This window comes from Hypanus sabinus, chromosome 16 (assembly GCF_030144855.1).
Source record: "Hypanus sabinus isolate sHypSab1 chromosome 16, sHypSab1.hap1, whole genome shotgun sequence".
Classification (NCBI taxonomy): Eukaryota; Metazoa; Chordata; class Chondrichthyes; order Myliobatiformes; family Dasyatidae; genus Hypanus; species Hypanus sabinus.
In genome coordinates this window covers 49,790,913-49,815,803 of record NC_082721.1, presented here as the reverse complement: position 1 = coordinate 49,815,803, position 24,891 = coordinate 49,790,913, and the positions used below count along the sequence as shown (strand labels likewise).

At 40.2% G+C, this 24,891-nt stretch overlaps 1 protein-coding gene across 2 annotated transcripts in view; it reads left to right on the top strand.

Annotated features, from left to right (window-relative positions):
• Positions 1–24,891, top strand: part of LOC132406281 (UV excision repair protein RAD23 homolog B-like) — a 97,957-nt gene that overhangs the window by 25,334 nt on the left and 47,732 nt on the right. Inside the window, exons 2-5 of one of the 2 annotated variants that reach the window (XM_059991706.1) lie at positions 1,860–1,941; positions 18,573–18,652; positions 20,994–21,050; positions 21,156–21,310. In XM_059991706.1, coding sequence (XP_059847689.1) covers positions 1,860–1,941; positions 18,573–18,652; positions 20,994–21,050; positions 21,156–21,310 — 374 coding nt within the window. Of the gene's footprint in view, positions 1–1,859; positions 1,942–18,572; positions 18,653–20,993; positions 21,311–24,891 lie in introns of both variants that reach the window. The other variant, XM_059991705.1, reaches the window with a different exon arrangement.

Genomic DNA, 24,891 nt, shown 5'->3' with positions numbered 1-24,891 from the left:
CATACTGCTAGTGCCCTCCACAGTGAAGACTGATGCAAAATATTTAGTTTATTAGACATCTCCTTGTCCCCGTTCTTATTTCTCCTGCCTCATTTTCTAGCGGTCATAGAAAAGGAGAAAACCTACAGCACAATACAGGCCTTTTGGCCCACAAAGTTGAGCAGAACATGTCCCACCCTAGAAATTACTAAGCTTACCTGTAGCTCTCTATTTTTCTGAGCTCCATGTACCTATCCAAAAGTCTCTTAAAAAGACCCTATCGTATCCGCCTCCACCACCGTTGCCGGCAGCCCATTCCATGCACTCACCACTCTCTGAGTACGTCTCCTCTGTACCTACTTCCAAGCACCTTAAACCTGTGTCCTCTTGAGGCAACCATTTCAGCCCTGGGGAAAAAAGCCTTGGACTGCCCACATGATCAATGCCTCTCAACATCTTATACACCTCTATCAGGTCACCTCTCATCCTCCGTTGCTACAAGGAGAAAAGGCCAAGTTCACTCAACCTATTCTCATAAGGCATGCTCCCCAATCCAGGCAACATCCTTGTAAATCTCCTCTGCACGCTTTCTATGGCTTCCACCTCCTTCCTGTAGTGAGGCGACCAGAACTGAGCACAGTACTCCCAAGTACTGACGAATTAACAGGAAAAATGGAGGAAGAAATGATCTGATTAAAAATGATTTTGAGCTGAAGCTGAAGTTTAAAAAAAAAATCATATCGAGACGTTTTGGTTGCAGAAAAAAACTCTTTAAGTACTGTCTTGCACTGTAAAAACAAAAAGGTCAGGCTGTTCTTTATCAAGCCTTTCCAACATCATATTTAGTGGAGCATGGTTTCAATGCAGTCACCCAACTTCTTTGAAAGCAGGTAGCAAATTACTCAATGTGGAGATCTAAGACTCCTGAGTGACATTCAGACTGATGTTGAGAAACTGATATCACTGCAACAAGCCCATCCATCTCATTGAAAGATGAAAAAGCAATGAAGTAGTGAATAGTTGGACTACTAATGTACACTGTAAAATTGTTGCATTTTTTTACTGAAATTAAAGACATTTTGTAGCTTTAAATTGATTTGATAATTTTTTTGCAATTATTTGTCACTGCTCTGAATTGACAATTCTTTCTTTCATTGTGCATCGTAAACCAAAGTTCTTTATAGTCTTTATGTAATGGCTAGAAAGGGAGATGAATGCTGGAGATGTGGTCTGGGAGCCAAGGGGCAGTAATCCAAAAAAGTTTGGGAACCATGCTCCAACTAATGGGTTCCTAACTTTATGGCATGGACCCTTACCATTAATGCAGCAATCTGTGACCCCAGGTTGGGGACCCCTTCTCTAAATGCTTGGTGGTAGGTCAATTAAATTCAGAGGTGAGTTAAGTTAGCGAAATGTAATCATGCATCGTGTTTCCAAATTTATCCTGAGGCTTTGAAATTGTGAATGTGCAGTTGTTTTATCCTGTAAATGAGGCTGAACTGTCAATAGTGCAGGCAGAAAGATGTATTATGTAGAATATTGCTGGCTGATTAAATCATTGTTTCAAGTGCATGTTAGTCTAAATAGTTGTGATTGTTCATGCCAATGTTGTATCCATTCTGAAAAGTAAGCAACTTGAATTTTCTAAGATGACATCTGAATTGATGGCGAAAGGCCCAAAGTAAATTGTGATAGGTCTTTGGTTTTGGTTTTGTAAATAAATGCACATTGAAATTGGTTAATAACGGCAAGGAACTTGCATAGTGATCTTCTTACCACCTTTGGTAAGATGGTGCTTTTCCTTATAGATGCTGCCTGGCCTGCTGTGTTCCACCAGCATTTTGTGTGTGTTCTTACCACCTTTTCTATTTATCCTTCAGGTAAAGGCACTCAAAGAGAAAATTGAAGCAGAGAAGGGAAGTGATGCTTTCCCAGCTGCTGGGCAAAAGCTAATATATGCAGGTAAGATGCATTTTCTCTAGTTCAAAATGTTGGGTGTGTACAGTTTAGGATATATTTGGCTGATGTACAAAATGCAAGGATCTTGTGGATGATTAGACATTGTGATGTGTTTGTTTTGACATGAGAGAATTTTGTGCTGTAAATTGCCAAAGCATTGTTTTCTTAAAAAAAATAATGCCCTTATCCTCTGCCTTTCCTGCGTTAGGTTTCCCTTTTGGGACCAATTGAGATTGGAGGTTAATGTCAATGGGTAAGATTCATGTGAAGGGTAATTCAATAAGAATCAAAATTAACACATTGCAATCACATTAATGTATTAAAAAAATTCTGTATTCCTATGAAGTGTGTACTTGGATTTGGTATGTGGGCATGCTGGAAGTCCTGAGCTCAGGACACTGTTCTGTCCACCAATTAATATGTCTTAGTCTCTGTGAAATACTCCTTTCACAGGGGGTTCCATCTGGTTCAAAGTAAACCACCTAAAAAATCTAATTTCTTAAATTTACTTGAATGAAAATGCATCTCAGATTTTGCTGATTTGTAAAAGATTAGGGCCAGCAGTTAATTGCCATTAAAGTATGATTAATATATTTACATTAATTGCATAGTTAATATTTTAGAAGTAAATGTCGTCTTTTTGCCAATTTGTGCTGGGGATGCCAAAAACTCTATACTATTGAGTGACTCCTAGATGAAGTGTAACTTCTTTCAGCCTTCTGGAATGAGAGATCTTTCAGTTTTGACTGAATGATTTTGATCTCCTTGAGGTTGTGCCTCAACAGCCTGTTCCCAGGCAATGAAATCTAATCCTTTGTATTCCCCTGTCACTAACATAGGATCAGTCATCAACACAGAGCCAGTGGTGGAAAGATGGTGGTTTGCTGCTCTGCCCTAACTTTTATCTGTTTTTAGGCTCTTGCTATATTTTCACTGGACACTAGAATACTACAGGTCCTTCGGCTCTCGATGTTGTGCCGACCCATGTATTCCTTTAAAAAAAAGTACTGAACCCACACAATCCTGTAACCCTCTATTTTTCTTTTATCCATGTGCCTATCTGACAGGCTCTTAAATACCTCTAATGTTTTGGCTTCCACCACCGTCCCTGGCAAGTCATTCCAGGCACCCACAGACCTCTGTTTTTAAAACAAAACTTATCCCGATGTCTCTCCTAATAAACTTCCTTCCCTTAACTTTGTACATATGCCCTCTGGTGTTTGCTATTTGTTCCCTGGGAAACAGGTACTGGCTAACCACCCTATCTATGCCTCTCATAATCTTCTAGACCTCTATCAAGTCCCCTCTCATCCTCCTTCACTCCATAGAGAAAAGTCCCAGTTCTGCTAACCTTGCCTCATAAGACTTGTTTTCCAATTCAGGCAACATCCTGGTAAATCTCCTCTGCACCCTCTCCATAGCTTCCACATCCTTCCTATAATGAGGTGACCTAAGTGTGGTCTCACCAGAGATTTGTAGAGTTGCAATATGACCTCTCTACTCTTGAACTCAATCCCCCTAATAATGAAGCCTAGCATCCCATAGGCCGCCTTAACTACCCTATCAACCTGTGCAGCGACCTTGAGGGATGTATTGATTTGAACTCCAAGGTCCCTTTGTTCATCCACATTCTTAAGTAACCGACCATTAACCCTGTACTCAGCCTTCTGGTCTGGTTTGTCCTTCCAAAATGCATCACCTCACACTTACCCGGATTGAATTCAATCTGCCACTTTTCTGCCCAACCCTGCGTCCTGTCATATCCTCTTGTAACCTTCGACAACCTATAGCTCCATCCACAACTCCTCCAATCTTAATGTCATCCGTAAACTTACTCACCCATCCGCCTCTTCATCTAGGTCATTTATAAAAATCACAAAGAGTAGGGGTCCCAGGACAGATCCTTGCGGCACTCCACTAGAGACCGACCTCCAGGCAGAATACTTTCCTTCCACTACTACCCTCTGCTTTCTTCCTGTAAAGTCAAATTTTTATCCAAACTGCTAAGGTTCCACTGATCCCATGCCTCATGACTTTCTGGATGAGTCTCTCATGGGGGACCTTGTTAAGTGCCTTGATAAAATCCATGTAGACCACATCTACTGCCCTACCCTCATCAATTTCTTTTGTTACTTCTTCAAATAATTGCCAGTATTTCATGCAAAGAAAACCATATGTACAAACTTAATGATAAGTGTGTGTTTGAAAACAAATTTTATGCAAGCTGAGCAATTGGTATAGACTGAAGGGATATTGGAGGCACGCAAGAGGCTAGAATTTGGAACATTTCAGAGGACTGGAAGATGTTTTAAATATAGGAAAGTATAAGCCCTGGAGCAATTCAAGCAAAATGGGTTTAACTTGAATATATTGTTTTTAAAAATTCCTTTACATTTGTGAATTTATAAATAATGGATCCTATTTAACTATGATTTTGATTTAATCACTTGACAAAGAAAACAAAATATTGTTGGTTTAAAGTTGATGACCTTTCATTATAGGTACACTTTGACTTAATAACAAGTATTCCCACGTTCCCAGTTAACTTTAAACTTGCAGCACTTTTAATGCATTTTATTTAAATCTTGCTCATTAGATCTTGCAGAATCTGTCTGCCTGTGGTGTGAAATGCATGTAACATATTATAAGACATTTTCAACGAAGTTAAGTAAGCCTGTTTTGCGAAAGCATGTCCAGTTTTGAAAGCATGCAAAATGTGAAATGTATTGTGTCTATAACTGAAGCTGTTGATTGTTACAGAATGTGCTACTTAATTGATTCTGTTAGTTGCTTCCCACACTCACCAGCAAGGCCATTTGGTGTAAACGTTAGTAAAATAACCACAGTGAACTTAGAATGTATAATTTTTCCACAGTGAATTCATCTTTAATACAAATACAAAATAGTGCAAGTGTAAATTAAATCTTTGAATTTAAAAAGCAAAATGGTGGAAGTGTTCAGGTCAGGCAACATCAGGGAGCTAAACAGCTGACAATTGTCTTAAAAAAATCAATCAAAAAAATTGTCTTCATGTAATGAAATATTTTAAGAACCTCAACCATAAACCTCTCTTTCTGATGTATGTTGACCAAGGTTTACCTGGAGACACTGGTGTGTACAGATGTGATTTATTTTTTGGAAATACGCTTGTAAAGTTTTGTTCCTTCTGCCCACTGGAATGAAAGGGCAGTTTTTTTGTTCTCTCTGTATGGTGGAATTCTTTCATTGTGGAAGAGCATTTGAACCTTTTTCTACCTTTTGATAGTAAAACAAATACTAGGATCTAGGATACTAGGATCTGAGTTATAAAGTGATCACAACCTAATATTCAATCATTCCAGTTATAAAAAGAATATAATGACTCAGCTGTAAGTAAAAGCTTTTGTATATTTGAATATGGTTTATGTCCCATGGCAGTGTGGAAGGTTCTGAATGCTTTGGAAAAGTTCCACATTTGGCACTGGAAAATTACAAATGTCACTCCACTCTTTAAGGGAGGGAGACAAATGACAGGAAGCTATAGGCCAATTAGCTGACTTGACTGGTTGGTAATTGAATTATTAAGGATGAGGTTTCAGGGTACTTAGAGGTAAATGATAAAATAGGTTAAAGTCAGCATGTTCTTCTCAAGGGGAAATCTTACCCGAAAAATCTGTTGGAATTCTTTGAAGAAAAACAGGCATTATAGAGGAGAGTCACTGGATATTGTTTATTTCAATTTTCAGAAGGCCTTTGACAAAGTGCTGCACATACAGCTGCTATATAAAATAAGAGCCCATGGTATTATAGTAGAGGCTGACTGACAGGCAAAGAGTGGGAATAAGCGTGGCCTTTTTTAGCTTGCTGCCAATGACTAGTGCTGTTCGCAGGTGTTGGGTATTGGAACCACTATTTTTCATGATATGTCAATGATCTGGATGGCTTTGTGGGCAGGTTTGTGGATGATGCAAAGCTAGGTGGAGGGATAGGTAGTGTTGAGGAAGCAGGAGGTCTGCAGAAGGACTTAGACAGATAAGGAGAACGGGCAAAAAAGTGGCAGATAGAATATATTTCTTTCAGACACCGCATAACTCTACCCTGCATAGTGCTGATTCATTGCAATGCAGTTATTCTGGTCTTTATTGAAATTTTTTTTTAAATGACAAAAATTCATTCTAAACAACACTCAAAACTTCTCGAGTGGTTGCCATTATAGAAAACATTCAATCAGTCAATGAGTGCTTTACATACGCTGTGAGCTACTGACATATTAGCTCTGCCTTACCTCCATATGTAAACGTTCTTGCTCCCTCGCCAATTTATTCCATTTTTTTTCAACCATAATATCTGGAAAACAGCCTGCAACTTCCAGTGAGGGTAGTATATCTAAGATATCTAGGAAGAACATGAGCATGGATGTGAAACTTCCAAGTGATACAGCGTGAGGGTGTTAATGATGGCGATGTTGAAGATTTGCTGCATTCTCATGATGAGAGCCTTAATAATGAAGAGCTTTGAGAATTGGCAGAGCAAAGCATTCTGGGTGAATCTGAGGACAGGGATGGAGAAAAGGAAACACCAACAAAAAAACCTCAGCACTGGCATCACCACAGTCAGACACATCAACAATGACCCTGACTGAAAGTGAAGCAATAAGGCAAAGAGGTGTTCTCGACATGACTTCCTCCTACCAAGAACTGCATCATGAGAGGAAACTTAAGAAAAGGCAGTCAAATCTCAACACCTACTTGAAGAAGAAGCCAAAGTTAGAGGAGGACCCATAGCCTGGTCCCTCCCCCAAGATGTAACCACCACCCGCTTCCCTCCACTGCTGCTCCATAGATATACAGGTTGGGTTTATTTGTCTGTTTGTTAGTTCATGAATTACTGTGTATACATAAAATACTGTATTTCGGCTTTGATTTTTTAAAAACTAGGCACATGACCATTGACATAATGTTATAATGACCCCATATAGAGCTGATTTTCATCGCGCTGCATTTGCATCTCAGCGTTAAGCAGGGTCTGAGTGTAGTTTAATTAAAAAAACCTTAATCACTGCTTGCCATCCTTTAATCATGATTCAGATACTAGTCCAACCGAGAATTTGAATTAGAATATGTGTGAAAGAGAGAATTTAGGGAGTTGGGTAGAAAGCCAAAAAACAGAACCTTAAAAGGGCCCTGTATAACTGCCTGTGACACGTGGCAGTGAGGGTGAAAAGGGTAATTCTTTGATAGTCACGGGGTATGTATTGAGAAAAGCAGGTTGATGCTGAAATCCCAAGAGAACAAATTTGTAGAATGCCTATGAGATGGTATTTTAGAGCAGCTTGAGGTTGAGCCCACTCTGGAAAAGGTAGTTCTGAACTGGGTGTTGCACATTGAGCCACATTTGATTAGGGCACTTAAGGTAAAGGAACCCTGAGGAGGCAGTGATCATAGTATGATAGAATTCATCCTGCAAGTTGAGAAGGAGAAGCTAAGATTCGATGTATCAGTATTATACTGGAGTAAAGGGAATTACAAAGGCACGAGTGAGGAGCTAGCCAAAGTTGGTTGGAAGGGGCCACTAGCAGGTATGTTGGCACAACAGCAATGGCTTGAATTTCAGGGAGCAATTCGAAAGGTACATGATTCTTCCCAAAGAAGTAGTATTCTAAAGAGAGGGTGAGTCAACTAGGTGACAAAGCATAAAAGCGAAAGAGAGAATACAATATAATATGAATTTGTGGGCAGCTAGATGATTGGGAAACTTAGAAACAAACAAGTAAAGTTTTTTTTAAGAAGGGGGAGAAAATATGAATTCCACAGGAGATTCTGTGGAAGCGAGTGGGTCACCAGATGGATGGTTGCCTCCTAAGTGCCAGGGTCTCAGATTATGTCCACAGCATTTTGAAGAGGAAGAGAGAGCAGCCGGATATCTTGGTACATATTGGTACCAATAACAGGAAGGAAAAGCAATGAGGTCCTGAAGAGAGAATTTAGAGAGCTAGGCAGAAAGCTGAGAAGCAGGACCTCCAGAATAGTAATTTTTGGATTGTTAACTGTGCCATGCACCAATGAGGGTAGAAACAAGATGAATTGACAGATTTATTGTGGCTGAGAAGCTGGTGCAGGAGGCAGGGCTTATGGTTATTGGTTCATGGGGATTTCTTCTGGGGGAGATGTGACCTGTACAAAAGGGACTGGTTGCACCTGAACCCAAAGGGGACCAATACTCTTGTGGGCATGTTTGTTAGTTATTGAGGAGGGTTTAAACTAATTTGACAGTGGGATGGCAACTGGAATAAGGGATGAGATGGATGGTTTAAAAAAAAGCAAAGATGGTGTGTGGGCAGGCGGATGATAGGACAAAATTGCAGCCAGCATGGTGGATATCAGTGCGTCAGGGATGCCAAATCAAAAAGGGTAGCAAATACAGTACTCATTGTTATATCTCAATATAGGAGGTATAAGGAAAAAAGGTGGATGATCTTGTTGCACCTTTACAGATTGTCAGGTATGATGTTGTGGCCATCACTGAATTGTGGCTGAAAGATGGTTGTAGTTGGGAGCTGTATGTTCAGGGTTACATATTGGAAGGATAGGAAGGTAAGTGGAAGGGATGGTGTGGCTCTGCTGGTAAAGAAGGCATCAGATCATTAGAAATATGTGATATGGCCTTGGAAAACACTCTGAATCCTTGAGGGTTGAGTTAAGAAATGGTAAGGGTAAAAGGACTCTGGCAGTTATGTACAGACCTCGAAGTAGTAGCTGGGATGCGGACCACAGATTACAACAGGAAATGGAAAAGTCATGTCAAAAGGGCAATGTTAGGATGAGCTTGGGAAATGTTAACATTCAGGTCAATTGGGAAAATCAGGTTGGTAATGGATCCCAAAAGAGCAAATTTGTTGAATGCCTAGGAGATGGCTTTTTAGAGCTTTTTGTTGTTGTGCCTACTATGGGATCGACTATACTGGATGGGGTGTTATGTAATGAATCAGAGATGATTAGGGAACTTAGTGTAAAAGAACCCTTAGCAGGCAGAGATTACAATATGATTGAGTTCAACTTGAAACTTGATAGGGAGAAAGTAAAGCCTGACATAGTATTTTAGTGGAGTAATAGAAATTACAGTGGTATGAGAGAGGAGTCGCCCAAAATAAATTGGAAGGAGCTGCTGGCAGGGATGACAACAGAGCAGAAATGGTGTGAGTTTCTGGGAAAAATGAGGAAGGTGCAGGATAGATGTATTCCAAAAACACGTACTCAAATGGCGAAATAGTATCTGTGGCTGACAAGGGAAGTCAAAGCTTCCCTTCATAAGAGCAAAAGAGAGGGCATACAAGCAAAAATTAGTGGGAAGATAGAGGATTTGGGAGCTTTTAAAAACCTACAGAAAGCAACTCTAAGGATCATGAGGAGGGAAAAGTTGAAATATGAAAGCAAGCTAGCAAACTGTCAATATAGATAGAAAAGGCTTTTTCAAGAATATAAGAAATGAGAGAATGAGAGTGGATATAGGACTGCTAGAAAATGAGGACAGAGAAATAATGGGGGGGCAAGGAGATGGAAAATGAACTAAAAGAGTATTTTGCATCAGTCTTCAGTGTGGAAGACACTAGGAGTGTGCCAGATGTTGTAGTGTGTGAAGGAAGAGAAGTGGGTGCAGTTACTATTCAAAGGAGAAGGTGCTCAAAAAGCTGAAATATCTAAAAGTACCTAAGTCACCAGGACCAGATGAACTGAACCTGCAAGAGGTAGCGATCGAGATTATGGAGGCATTAGTAATGATCTTTCAAGAATCATTTGACTGTGACGTGGTTCTGCAGGACAGGAAAATTGCAAATACTTGTCCACCCTTTAAGAAAGGAGAAAGACAGCGGAAAAAAAATGAGACCAGTTTATGACCTCAGTGGTTGGGAAGATGTTGGAGTCAATTGTTAAGGATGAGCTTGTGGAGTACTTGGTGACACAGGACAAAATAGTCAGCATGGTTTCCTTAAAGAAAAATTTTGCCTGACGAATCTGTTGGAATTATTTGAGGAAATTCAAGTAGGATAGTTAAAGGGAATGTCGTGGATGTTGTATAGTTGGAGTTTCAGAAGGCCTTTGACAAGGTTACTTACCAAGTTAAGAGCCCATGGTATTACAGGAAAGTTACTGGCATGGTTAGAACATTGGTTGATTGGTAGGAGGCAGCAAATGAGAATAAAAGGATCTTTTTCTTGTTGGCTACCAGTGACTAGAGGTGTTCGGTAGGGTTCAGTGTTGGGATTGCTTCTTTTTATGTTGTGTTACGTACTCAGGCAACAATAAATATATGAGTTCGGCAAGGGTTTCTTATAACAAACAACACGTTTATTAAACACAGAAAACAAACCCCCCAAAAGTAAACAAACACTACCGTAACCGGAAACAGCTGCTGAGCGGCAGCCCAAACAGTTCGTAAAGTGATATTCCAAAATAGTTCTTTAAAGTGGTATTGCCAAAAACAGTTCTTTAAAGTGGTATTGCCAAAAGTTCGATATGCTCACAGTCCATTTAAAAGGAGAGACTTTATAGGACGATTTAAATTCTCTTTCACGTCGCTTGGCTTCGATCCCTGACGTCGAACTTCCCACGAAGAATTCACGAAACAGAACGGCTTAAAGGCACTGACCTTTCCTTCTCCACTACCTTCAATCCTTTCTAGGTAAACCCAGGGATTAACACGAAGATAGTCAACGAAATCCTTCCAAATAAGGATCAAACAAAGGTCGCCCCCGTTTCACCGTAGAAAGCGATTCTCCTCGATCTTTAACTTCCAACTTCGAATCTTCACTCTCCTCTAATTTCGAACTAACAGAATCATAAAGAACCTGCTGGCAATAACCTTTTAAACTTTAGACATTAAATAAAAACTTCATCCTTCAACTAAACTGCGTCATCTCTTAAAACACGCAGTGGCATGAAGTCAACCTGGCAAATCCAGCCACGAACTGCCCCTCCTCACAGGGTGGGGTCTACCTTTTATAACCTGTGTAAAAAAAAACCCGTCACATGATCTCTACTGGTGGGGAAAATGACGTCACCACCATCACAAGACCATCACCTCAAGTCCAGTACAGCTTCAACCCCAGTCACATGACAAGGGCTTCACTGTCATGTGTCACGAGTATGTAACAGTTGTATGTCAATGATTTAGATGATGAAATAGATAGCTTTGTTGCCAGTTTGCAGATGATACAAAGATTGGTGGAGGTGCAGGTAGTGTTGGAAATGGATAGGCTGCAAAAGGACTTAGACAGATTAGGAGAAATAACAAGAAAGTGGCAAATAAAATACAATGTTGGAAATATGCATGGTCATGCACTGTTAGAAGAAATAAAGATGCAGACTATTTTTTAAACCGGGAGGAAAACCCAAATATCTGAGATGTGAAGGGACTTGGGAAGCCTTGTGCAGAACTCCTTAAACGTTATCTTGCAGGTTGAGGTGGTGAGGAAGATAAATGGAAAGTTAGCATTCATTTTAGAAGGTCTAGAATACAAGAGCAGGGATGTGATACTGAGGCTTTATAAGGCACTGGTGAGGCCTCACCTTGAGTACTCTTAACAGTTTTGGGCTCCTTATTTAGGAGAAGATGTGCTGGCATTGGAGAGGATTCAGAGGAGGCTCACAAGGATGATTCCAGGAATGAAAGGGTTATCATACAAGGAACGTTTGATGGCTCTGGGTCTGTACTCATTGGAATTTAGAAGGATGCGGGAGGATCTCATTGAAAACTTTGAAATGTTGAAAGGCCTAGACAGAGTAGATGTGGAAAGGATGTTTTGCATGGTGGAGGAAGTCTAGGACAAGAGGGCACAGCCTCTGGATAGAGGGGTGTCCATTTAAAACAGATGCAAAGAAATTTCTCTAGCTACAGAGTGGTGAATTTGTGGAATTTGTTACCCCAGGCAGCTGTGGTTGCGTGTTGTTGGGTGTATTTCTTGATAGGTTCTTGACTGGCCACAACACAAGGGTTATGGGAAGAAGGCTGGGGAGTGGGGCCGAGGAGGGGAAAATAACATCAGCCATGATTGAATGGCGGAGCAGATTAGATGGGCCAATTGGCCCAATTCTACTCCCATGTCTTATGGTCTTATGAAATAGAAAGGGCCCCTCCACCCCTTCGAGCTACACTGCCCAAGAACTCTGATTAAACCTAGCCTAATCATGGAACAATTTACAATGACCAATTAACCTACTAACTGGAATGACTTTTCAGATGTATAAAGAGTAGAAGATATATGAGAGTGGATATTCTCCAGTGGAAAATGACACCTGGAGAAATGGTAATAGGGGGCAAAGAATTTGTGGATGAACTTACGTATGTTGCATCAGTCTTAACCGTGGAAGATACTGCAGTAAGCCAGAAATTTGTGTGTCGGTATAGAAGTGAATGCCCTGATTTTTACTAAGGAGAAGATACCTGGGAGGCTGAAAGGTCTGAAGGTAGCTAAGTCACCTAGAACAGATGGACTACACTCGAGGGTTCTAATAGCCATAGAAAATTACAGCACAGAGACAGGCCTTTCGGCCTATCTGTTCTGTGCTGAATCATTTAAATTGTCTTGTCCGATTGACCTGCATCTAGACCATAGCCCACCATATCCCTTCCATCCATGTATCTATCCAAACTTCTCTTAAATGTTGAAATTGAAATCACATCCACCATTGGCAGTTCATTCCACATTCTCATGACCCTCTGAGTGAAGAAATTTCTCGAGTTTCCATCAAATATTTCACCTTTCATCCTTAACCCATACCTTGTTGTAGACGCACCCAACCTCAGTGGTAAAAGCCTGCTTGCATTTACCCTATCTGTACCCTTCATAATTTTGTAGACCACTATCAAATCTCCTCTCAGTCTTTTGTGTTATAGGGAATAAAGTTCTAATCTATTCAGCCTTGCCTTATAAATCAGGTCCACCAGTCCAAGCAACATCCTTGTGATTTCTTTCTTTAGTCTTTCAATCTTATTAACATCTTTCCTGTAGGAAGGTGACCAAAACTGCACACAATACTCCCAAGTGTGGTCTCACAAGTACCTTATAGAGCCTCAACATCACATCCCTGCTCTTATATTCTATACCTCTAGAAATGAATACCAACATTGCATTCACCTTCTTCACCACCAACTCAACCTGGCGGTTAACCTTTAGGATATCCTGCACAAGGGCTCTCAAGTCCCTTTAAATCTTTGCATTTTGAAATCTCTCCCCATCTAAATAATAGTCTCCCCATTTATTTCTTCTATCAAAATGTGTGACATTGTATTTCATTTGCCACTTTGCCCATTCCCCTAGATTATCTAAGCCTCTCTACAAGCTCTCTGTTTCTTCAACACTACTCACTCCTCCACCTATCTTCATATCATTTAGCCACAAATGCATTAATCCCATAGTCCAAATCATTGAAGTACATCATAAAAAGCAGCGGTCCCAACACTGACCCCTGTGGAACTCCACTGGTAATTGGCAGCCAGCTAGAATTGGTTCCCTTTATTTCTACTCTGTTTTCTACTGATCAGCCAATGCTCCACCCATGCTAGTAACTTCCCTATAATTCCATGGGTTCTTATTTTGCTAAGCGGTCTCGTGTGTGGCACCTTGTCAAAGGCCTGAAAATCCAAGTACACCACATCTACGGCATTTCTTCAAAAGAATTGCAGAAGTTAGTCAAGCAGGATTTTCCTTTCAGGAAATCATACTGGTGTTGTCCTATCTTGTCATGTGCCTCCAGGTACTTCATAATCTCATCCCTAACAATTGATTCCAACAACTTCCCAACCATTGATGTAGGGCTAACTGGTCTATAGTTTTCTTTCTACTGCCTCCCACCCTTCTTAAATAGTGGAGTGACATTTGCAATTTTCCAGCCATCCAGTACAATGCTAGAATCTATTGATTCTTGAAAGATCATTGTTAATGCCTCTGCAATCTCTCCAGCTACTTCCTTCAGAACCCGAGGGTGCATTCCATCAGGCCCAGGAGATTTATCCACCCTCCAATCATTAAGCTTCCTGAACCCCTTCTCAGTCATAATTTTCACTGCACGTACTTCACTTACGTGTGCAGTTCCTTTGCCTTCTCTGTGTCTCTCATTACAGAGTCATTTTCTATTGGTCCTATATCTACCCTCAACTCTTTTGCCCTTTATGTACTTAAAAAAAGTTTTTAGTATTTTCTTTGATATTAGTCACCAGCTTCCTTTCATAATTCATCTTTTCATTGCTAGTGACCTTCTTAGTTTCCTTCAAGTTTTTAAAAGCTTCCCTATCCTCCATCTTCCCACTAGCTTTGTCTTCCTTGTATGCCCTCTCTTGCTTTTACTTTGACACTGACTTCACTTGTCAGCCACAGTAGTGTCCTTCTTCCATTTGGAAAATTTCTTCTTATTTGGAATATGTCTTGCACTTTCCTAATTTTTTGCAGAAATTCCAGCTATTGTTGTTCTGCTGTCTTTCCTGCTAATGTCCCTTTCCAGTCAACTTTGGCCAGTTCCCCTCTCATGCCATTGTAATTTCTTTTATTCCACTGAAATACTGACACATTGAAATTTAGTTTCTCCTTCTCAAATTTCAGAATGAATTTGATCATATTGTGATCACTGTTCCCTAGGGGTTACTTAACCTTAAGCTTTCTCATTACCTTTGGATCATTGCTCTGGTGGGCTTAACAACAAGCTGTTCTAAAAAGCCATCCCTTAAACATTCTACAAATTCTCTCTTGAGGTCCAGTACTGACCTGGTTTTCCCAATCCACTTCCTTGTTAAAATCCCCGATTATCATGGCATTGCCCTTCTGACATGCCTTTTCAATCTCCTGCTGTAATTTGTAATCCACATCCTGGCTGCTGTTTGGAGGCCTGTATACAACTGCCATTAGGGTCCTTTACCCTTGCCATGTCTTAACTCAACCCATAGAGACTCTACACCTTCCAATCCCAAGTCATCTCTTTCAAATGATTTAATATTATTTATTGTACACAGGGCCACACCACCCTCTCTGTCTGCTAACCTAGCTTTCTGATACACTGTATATCCTTGAACGTTCATCTCCCAATGGCAGCCATCCCTTAGCCAAGTTTCAGAGATGGCCACAACATCATACTTGCCATTCTGTAGCAGAATTTCAAGGTTGTCCATTTTATTTCTTAAGTTGCATGCATTCAAATATAACATTTTCAGTCCAGTATTTGTTGCTTTCTGTTTTAACTGCACCATGCCTCTATTGCCCTGTAGCTTATCACACTGGCTGTGATTATTCCTCATCTTCTGCCTGGCCTTTCTGTCATCTCTGTTGCAAGCTATCTTTGATTTATTGCTGTTTTCCCCTTCCATAGCCCTATCATTCCAGTTCCCACCACCCTACCAAATTAGTTTAAACCTTAAACATAACATCCCATCTCCTGTACCCAATACTTTATGAAGGCCAGTGTTCCACACTTTCTTTATGACCCTATCTACCCACTTTCAATGAATTATGGTGGTGTTCTGCAGGAGTTTCTCTTGGGACCATGACATGTCTGTGATTTGTTTGATGGAATTTGATGGCTTTGTGGCCAAGTTTGCTGCTGATAAGTGGAGGGACAGGTAATGTTGAGGAAGCAGGGAGCCTGCAGAAGGACTTGGATTGGGAGAATGGGCAACAATGTGGCAGATGGAGTATAACTTGGGAGTCCCTTCATGCAGGATTCCCTAAAGGTTAACTTGGAGGTTGGGTCACTATTAGGGAAGGTCAATACAAAGTTGGCATTCATTTCAGTAAGACCAGAATATGAAAGCAAGAATGTAATCTGAGACTTTATAAAGTTTTGCTCAGGTTGCATTTGGAGTACTGTGAGCAAATTTGTCCTCTGATCTAAGAATGGATGTGCTGGCCTTAGTGGGTTCAGAGGAGGTTTACCTGAATTATTCTCTGAATGAAAGGCTTGACATGAGTGTTTGATACCTCTAGGACTGTACTTGCTGGAGTTTAGAAGAATGAGGGGAGGATCTCAGTGAAGCCTATCGAATTGAAAGGCCAGTATAGAGTGGGTCTGGTGAAGATAGTTCCGTACTGATGGAGTGTAGGACCAGAGGATCAGAGTAGAGGGGCATCCATTTATAACAGATGAAGAGGAATTTCTTTAGCCCTAGAATGGTGAATCTGTGGAATTGATGGTCACGGGCGGCGTGGAAGTCAAGTCATTGGGTATATTTAAAGTGGGGGTTGATGGGTTCTTGATTAATAAGGGTGTTAAAGATTACAAGGAGGAGAATAGGATTGAGAGGGATAATAAATCAGCTGTGTTTTGGAGCCATTCTGCTCTTGTGACTTGGCACTTTTGTAGTGTCATGCTTTCTAACTGTTACTTATCCCGTAACTGGGTGTCTTACCAGCAAAGATAGAAGTGTCTGTTGGAGTCTGGTGGTACTATTTTCAACAGTGTTTATTAGTAAAAATATACAAAACAATATCAATGCAAAATATACAGATAATATACGTTAGCAATACTAAACCTAAAAGTGTGGGTATAATAGTAACCAGCTCTATCGTTGTCTAGGGGATAATGAATTGTCACGTGGAAATATAAAGTTCAGTTCAGTTCATGCAGGCTGAGGTAGTTGTTGGTCGATGTGTTGTAATTGTTGGAGAGAGAGAGAGAGCGCGAACAGTAACAGCTATTGTCTTGCCAACCTTCCTTTACGATCTTGATCCGTCGATGTGTTATTGCTGTGGCCATTCAAGTATGACCCCTCCGTCCTTTAGCTGGACATTTTTTCCGTGGTGGACTCGTCACCCAGGCAAGGGTGGACACACACACAAGCCCCCACCGGCCTCGCTATAAACAGTGAGTCAAAATTTATCGATCCTTCGTTCGGTCCCCGATGCCCCACACTTTCTCGTGGGTGTCTGATGCTCACTAGTGTGTCTCCTGGTGCGTCTAAGGGACGTCTCCCCAGACCTCACTTTTATCCCCACTCACGGGGTCTCAAGTGTCAATCAGTTTTGAATGGCTTAGCCCATCAAACTAGCCCACTCCAGCTGTCTGCTGAGGAATTTCAATGATTAGAATAGTACCAAGTAAACAATCCTTCTCCAAAAGACAATAACAGTAAATCAATGGCTCCTCTCCTCTTATCAATAGCAGATGTTCCAACTTGTTTACCTCTTATCTGTGTCTCTCATTCTCTCTCATGAGCTGTTATCAGTAACAGCTGTCCTGGCATGTTTTCTTTTGTCTCTCTTACCCTCCTTATTAGCAGCATTGAAATAGTAACGGTTTGTGATTCTCCAAAAGGGAGAATGGGCAACCCTGCACCCTTCTGCCCATCAGAGTTGTTCATCCTTTGTAACATTACTAAAGTGTGTATTTGTACATACTATAGAAGGTTCCTGTTTATATGTATGTACAATACTGGTGAAGGAGGAATGGAACTGCAGTGGTGCTGTTTGACAGTATCACTCAAGGCAGTTTTAGCAATCTGTAAAGTCTTGCAGAATCTGTGTGAATTGAATTGACTTTATTGCTTACATCCTTCATATACGAGAAGTTAAAATCTTTAAGTCGTGTCTCTGTCTAAATGTAATTTGTAATTGTACAACAGAAAAGTCGATATAACATAGAAATACAATTGTATCAGCATGAATTAATCAGTCTTATGGCCTGGTGGAAGAAGCTGTCCCAGAGTCTGTTGGTCCTTGCTTTTATGCTGCAGTACTGTTTCTTGGATGGTAGCAGCTAGAAAAGTTTATGGTTGGGGTAACTCGGGTCCCTGATCTCTTTTTGCACACCTGTCTTGGTAAGTGTCCTGAATAGTGGGAAGTTTACATCTACAGATGCGCTGGGCTTTCTGCACCACCCCCTGCAGAGTCCTGTAATTGAGCGAATTACAGTTCCCATACTAGGCAGTGATGCAGTGGGTTTTCTCTGAATCCTCTCTTTTCTCCCAGTGATCCGTGAACCGTTAAGTTTCTGTAAGTTGCTCCTGGTGTAGATGATGGTAGAAGAATTGTTTGGGGGCATGAGAGTTGGAATAGTGGCTTAACATATATGTAAGAGAACAAGTTATAATGAAGTGGTCAATGGGATTGCTGTCAGACCTTTTGGGCTGAACGCCAATCTCCTATATTGCAAGGAAATAAGAAAACAAAAGTAAATACTAGGCAGATAAAGACTTGCCTCTCAAGCTGGGGTCCACAGACGACTCAGTTAATGGTAGGGGTCCATGGCATGTATATATTTTTTAAAAATATTGGAAACCCCTGCTCTTAGGGAAGAGTGACTGTTGCCTTTTGATGTTTTAAGAATCTTCACATTTTGTCTTTGGTCATTCCATGCTTAACCAACTTTGCACACATCTTGGTCCTTCTAAATTCTGATTTCTGAATTGCTACATAAAAGTCTATTTATCCATGTCATGAAGGTCATAGCTAAAGTTGCTGAACCAACCTGCAGCTCTCAACATTATAGTGTTATCTCCCCATACATGACAATAATTATTTAATTCACTTAAGTTGAATGTGAGATTAGAACTCTGTTCTGCATTGTATAGGCTCAATTGTATTTGGTCACTTTAAACATTGTCCATGTATGGCTCTGTTTTGTTTGTTTAAAGTGTGTAAATTAAGGTTAAAGTTCACTGACTATTTGTTGCAGGTAAAATCCTCAATGATGACACTCAACTAAAAGATTACAAAATTGATGAGAAGAACTTCGTAGTGGTTATGGTAACAAAGGTAAGCAATTTGATAGGATCTGTTAAATGAAGAGTTTCAACTTAAAGCTCACTCATCTTGTTAGAGCAGTGTGGTTATTTATTTGTATATGTAGTGGATAACCCAGTTTGGTTCCTTCATTGGTACTGTCTTAAGGTTTACTGTACTATATTGTTTGTAAATTACAAAATCACAGACTCAGTTATTTAAATTACATTTTATTTATGGGGAGGTAAATTAATACCTTTATTTCAATGAGCTTCTCTTGAAGAATCAACATTCTGCTGTGTTGAAAGGCAAACAATACAGATCTAAGTTCCATGCCCAATTACCATCAGCATATAACCTGTAGCACCAGAGGTCCCAATACTAGACTACTGCTGTGCTAAGGTAAGAAATCCCTACTGTTTCATGCCTAGAAGCTTTTTGGAAAATCTGATCACTTGGCTTTGCATCTCCTACCTGCATACAAGCAGAAGCTAAAGAGCAAGGATCAGAAGATTAGGACCAAAAATGGTTGTAGACAAGTGTGTCCTGTCAAAAACATTCAGTTTTCCCCAACCAGAAGTCCAGGATGAACTGTGAGATTCACAATCTGTTGAGGGCTAGATCAGATGCATTCAAGTTGGGTGATCAAGAAGGTTACAAGAGGCCTAGGTATGATCTCAGGAAAGCCATCTTACTGGCAAAGTGGCAATTCCAGACTAAACTTGAACCAATGAAGGATGCCTGACAGTTGTGGCAGGGCTTGAATTCTAGCACTTCTTACAAAGTGAAAAAAAAAGATAGGTGTAACAGGATTTTGCTTTCAGATGAGCTCAACACCTTTTATGCACACTTTGACCATCAAACAATGGAAGAATCATCACGAAATCCCACAGCCTCAATGATCCTGTGATTTCAGTCTTTGAGACCAACGTGAGAGCATTCCTGCATCTTTGCTAGCCTAAACACATTCTTCCTTTACTGCAGTGTTCCACGTGTGGTCTCACCTGCATCTGATACAGGAAATCGCAACTCTTGTACTCAGTCTATCCAGTGAAGCCAAGTATGCCATACACCTTCACCACCTTCTCTACCAGTGTCACCATGAACTTATATCTGTAGGTGTCTCTGTTCTACAACATTCCCTGAACCCTGTCATTTGTCATTTCTTTGTGTGACCAATGTACACCATTGGTCACAGGCCTTTGGTATGAAATTCATCTCTGTACCACCCCCCTCAGAATATTTCCACCCAGCTAGTTTTGTAACTAATTAGCTCGCCTACTCTAGATTCCATGTGATCTCTCCTTCTGGACCAGTTTGTCAAAAACATTTATAAAGTCCACATATATGACACACATCCTGTCCTCGTCAGTCATCTTAGTGGTTTGTAAGAATGTATTTCTCGGTAACAAAACCAATGGAAAGAAAAACAAAACATAGTCTAGGCCTGGATCTAGACTTCAAACCTCTTAACGATTAGACATTTAAGTACAAAAATCAACACAAAAATTGCAATTTTTAAAATACCTTTCATTCTCTACATTTATTTTAAAAGAATGTTGCCCAAGATTTTCCCTTCCTATCTTTTTGGGACTCTTTCATTTGCTGCCAAGGTGGCAGGTATGCTCCTAACCAGTTTGTATCACTTCAGAGTCAGTTTGGAACAAATATTTCTATTTTTGGTCAACTAGGTCAGTGTAAACAATAAAAATAAACTTTAGGAAGAGGAGTTGTTGGTGTGCTTGCAAAGTTCTTTTGCTTTGAGAAATAATATAATTTTGGTGGTATGAAGCGGTGTTACCCAGCTTACAGCCTTGGTCTAGTATTGGAAGTTACTCTGGAGGAGTGAGGAATATGTCCACTGCATACTCCTGTATCTGAAATATAATTAGAAAATGCTTAAAAAATCACTTAGGAGATTGGGCAACTTTTGTCAAAAGAGAAACAGTTTACATTTTGAGATTAGGACACTTCAGAACTGGAAAAGAGATTACATAAGGATTTGAAGTGAAAGTGAAGGGAGGCATTTATAGGACAAAGGCAATATCTGGAATATGATTCTAGGTTAATGAGGCAGTTAAGGGTGATATTACTTGTTTTGCTGAAGGTGGGGCTGTGGAAAATGCCCAATACGTTAGGTTCCCTCATTTACCCTGCATATTTGGATGGACAATATAATCATATTCATGATGTATTAGAAGATACCCTATGCAGTGGCAAAATATGACTCTGGAGGAAAGCCTGAATTCTTTCTTCATTTAAGACAAGGATTACAATGTGTCTATGATTGAATGTGCAGAGATGCTTGGCTGCTCTCCCAGTTGTATTATTCAGTACTGCTGATCTAATTAGAGATTTTTTTCTTTAAAAACAGCCTAAAGCTACTGCTGCACCTACACCGTCAACACAACCTGCTCCAGTACCTGCTTCAGTGAGTACCACAGCAGCTGCCTCCACCTCGACGGGAACTTCAGCTTCAACAACTTCATCTTCCTTTCCAACCTTAATTGCAGATTCAATATTTCCTTCAAATCAGGCTTCCACCCCTAACACAGCTCCAACCGCGGCCCCTGCCTCTCCACCAGCTGTAGTTCCAGCATCTGATCCCAGTAGTACAGCCGCAGAAGAAAGGCCAAAGGAGGAAGAAACAAAAGAAGATACCAGTGCTGCTTCTCAAGGACCAAATCCAAGGTATAATAAAGTTGAGTAGGAAAGGACCAGGACTTCGCAAAACGTACTTATAATGCTCAAGTTAAGCACGTCTAGAAAAAATCCCTGAGTGTTCAGAGTTTTTAAACTGGATTTGTTTCTGGACAGACGTTCCAGCTGCAGGAAGACTATGCGGAGGCTGCGAGAACTTTGTAGATTGCTAGGAACCTTGCAGTTATTTTTAAACTGCATGTTGTGAATACATGCTAGATTTATTATTTGAATAGTTTATTCATGCTTCAAAAAGAATTTACCAAGTTTTGTGAAAGGTTTTTTGGTCCCTTGCAGTCTATTGTTTGTCTTACCTCTGTTTGACTCTCATTACTGTTGGGATTAAATTACAAAGTTTTGCCCAATTTTCCATCTGATCTATAGCCTTGGAAGACCACCTTTAGTATTCTGAATATCACTGACTTTTGTGTAATCTGCAAATTTATTAATCACATCTCTTACAGTCACATTTGAGTCATTAATGTATATGGATATATCCCAGTACTGATCCCTGCAGTACACCACTAAAGACCTACAGTCATGAGAGCATCTTTTCACAACTACTCTCTGCCTCCTGTCACTAGGAAGCAATTAGCCAGTTTGCGTTTGATCCTGTGTACCTGAACTTTCTGGACTAGCCTGCTATATAAGACTTTATTTTAAGATACAGTATTTTAAAATCTAAACAGACAACATCTACTACCCTGCCTTCATCAACTTTCTTACTTTTCTTACATATTTGCTCAATTAAATTAGAAAGCAAGGATTTCTTTAGCACAAAGCCATGCTGACTATTCCAAATTTACAAAAAACCTATACCTTAAGATTGTCTCTAATTTTAATTGGGTTTGTTGCATATAATTACCTAGTTTTAAAAAAAATATTGCTATTTTCCAGCCTTCTGGCACCTGGCCTTTGGCTAACAAAGATGTAAATAAAGATCTGTCAGGGACCCAGCTACCTTCTCCCTTGCTTTCCATAGAATCTTGGGATAGATGTCACCAGGTTTCGGGAGTTTTATCAACCCTTATGATTCTAATGACATCTCATACCTCTTTAATACAGACTTGATGCAGATGATCCATGTACACTTCTCTAAACTCCCCATCCTTGGTCAATACAGATGCAGTATTCATTTAGGATCTCATTTGCACTGCTTGGCTCCCAAGCACCGCTTAGTGCTGTGGTCCCTAATGGAATCCACACTCTCTCTAGCTACCCTCCTGCTCTTGATAAATTTATAAAATGTCCTTGGAGTCTCCTTGATCCATCTTGCCAGGAATATTTCACAACCACTTGGGAATTGTCTAGAATTTTGAATTCACTAAAATTCAGAAAAATGAGAGGAGATCTTATGCAAACATATAAAATTATGAAAGGAATATATAAGATAAAAACAGGAGACTTATTTCCACTGGCAAGAGAAACTAGGAGACATGGCCTTGAGATTTGGGGGAATAAATTTGGGATGGAAGTGAAGAGAAACTGCTTTTCCTAGAGAGTAGCAAATCCGTGAAATTGCCAGGGAAGCAGAGGATGGTACCTCATTAAATATTTCAGACCATAAGAGCAGAATTGGGCCATTTGGTCCATTGAGTTTGTTTCGCCATTTCATTGTGGCTCCAATCTCCTGGCTCCACCCCCACCCCCCTCCCATTTATCATTTCATGCCTGACTAATCAAGAATTTTATCAACCCTTGACATAACTATACATAAAGACTTGGCCTCCACAGCTGTCTGTGGCAAAGAATTCCACAGATTTACCATTCTGGCTAAAGAAATTTCTCCTCATCTTGGTTCTAAAAGGATGTCCATTTATTCTGAGGTTGTGTCCTCTGGTCTTAGTCTCCCACCATATCCTCTCTATATCCATTCTGTCAAGGCCTTTCATCATTTGATAGGTTTCAATGAGTTCGCCCATCATTCTTCTAAATTCCAGTGGATACAGGCCCAGAGCCATCAAATGCTCTTCATATGACAAGCTGTTTAATCCTCTGAGCCCCCTCCAGTTTCAGCATTACATCCTTTTGACATTTATATCTAACATTACATCCTTGCTTTTATATTCTAGTCTTCTTGAACTGAATGTCTATATTGCATTTGCCTTCGTCACCACAGATTTGATCTGTACAAGGACTCCCAACTCCCTTTGTGCCTAAATTTTTTGTATTTTCTATAAAATCAACCTTTTCATTTCTTGTGAACTTTCTGTAGATTCTTTCCAATGCCAACACATATTTTCTTTGATGAGGTGCCCAACACTGCACCTAATGCTCCCAATACTCCCAAGTGCGGTCTGACCAATGCCTTGTAAAACCTCAGCATTGAGCCTTGCTTTTATGTTCTAGTCCTCTTGAAATTAATGCTAATATTGAAGTTGCTACTGCATCAACCTACAAGTTGACGTTTAGGGAATTTTGCATGAGGACTCCTGAGTCCCAAGTCTTCTGGTTTTTGAATTTGTTCCTCATTTAGAAAATAGTTGATGCCTTCTACCAAAGTGCATGACTATGCACTTCCCTATACTATATTCCATCTGCTACTTTGGCCATTCTACCAATTTAAGACCTGCAGACTCTTTGCTTCCTCAGCAATACCTGCCCTTTCACCTATCTTCATGTTGTCCAGAAACTTTACCACAAAACCATCAATTCCTTCATCCAAACCATTGGCAAATGTGAAAAGAGGTTCCAGCACTGACCCTGCTAGTTACTGACACCAACCAGACAAGGCCCCGTTTATCCCACTCTTTGCCTCCTGCCAGTCAGCCAATTTTCTGTCAATGCTAGTATATTGTATTTCCTGTAATACCATGAGCTCTTGTCTAGTTAGGTAGCCTCATATATTTCACCTTGTTGCAGGCCTTCTGAAAATCCAAATAAATAACTTCAACTGACTCTCTTTTTGTCTATCCAGTCTGTTATTTTCTCAAAGAATTACAACAGATTTGTCAGGCAAGATTTGCCCTTTTAAAAACTGTGTTGGCTTTGGCCTATTTTACCATGTGCCTCAAAGTCCTCCAAAACCACATCCTTAATAGTTTACTCCAGCATCTTTCCAATCACTGAAGTAAGTCTGTCTGGCCTGTAATTTCCTTTGCTCTGTTTCCTTCCCTTAAGGAGTGAATTGACATTTGCAGTTTTCCAGTCCTCCCGAATAATTCCAGAATCTAATGATTCTTGAAAGATTATTAATGTCTTCACAATCTCTTCAGCTGCTTCTTTCAGAACCCTTGGGTTTAGTCCATCTGGTACAGGTGACTTATCTACCTTAAAATTTTTCAGCCTCCCAAGCACGTTCTTAGTAATAGTGGCGGTCCCATAACCACCCTTGTCTCTGTTTTACTCTTTATATATACCTGAAAAATCTTTTTGTATCCTCTTTTATATTATTGGCTAGCTTTTATATTTCATCTTTTCTCTCATTATGGCTTTTTAGTTGCCTTCTGTTGGATTTTAAAAGCTTCCTAATCCTCTACCTTCCCACTAATTTTTGCTATAGTGTATGCCATTTTTTTGCTTTTATGCGGTTTATAACATCAGCCATGGATTCATCACTCCCTTTAAAATAC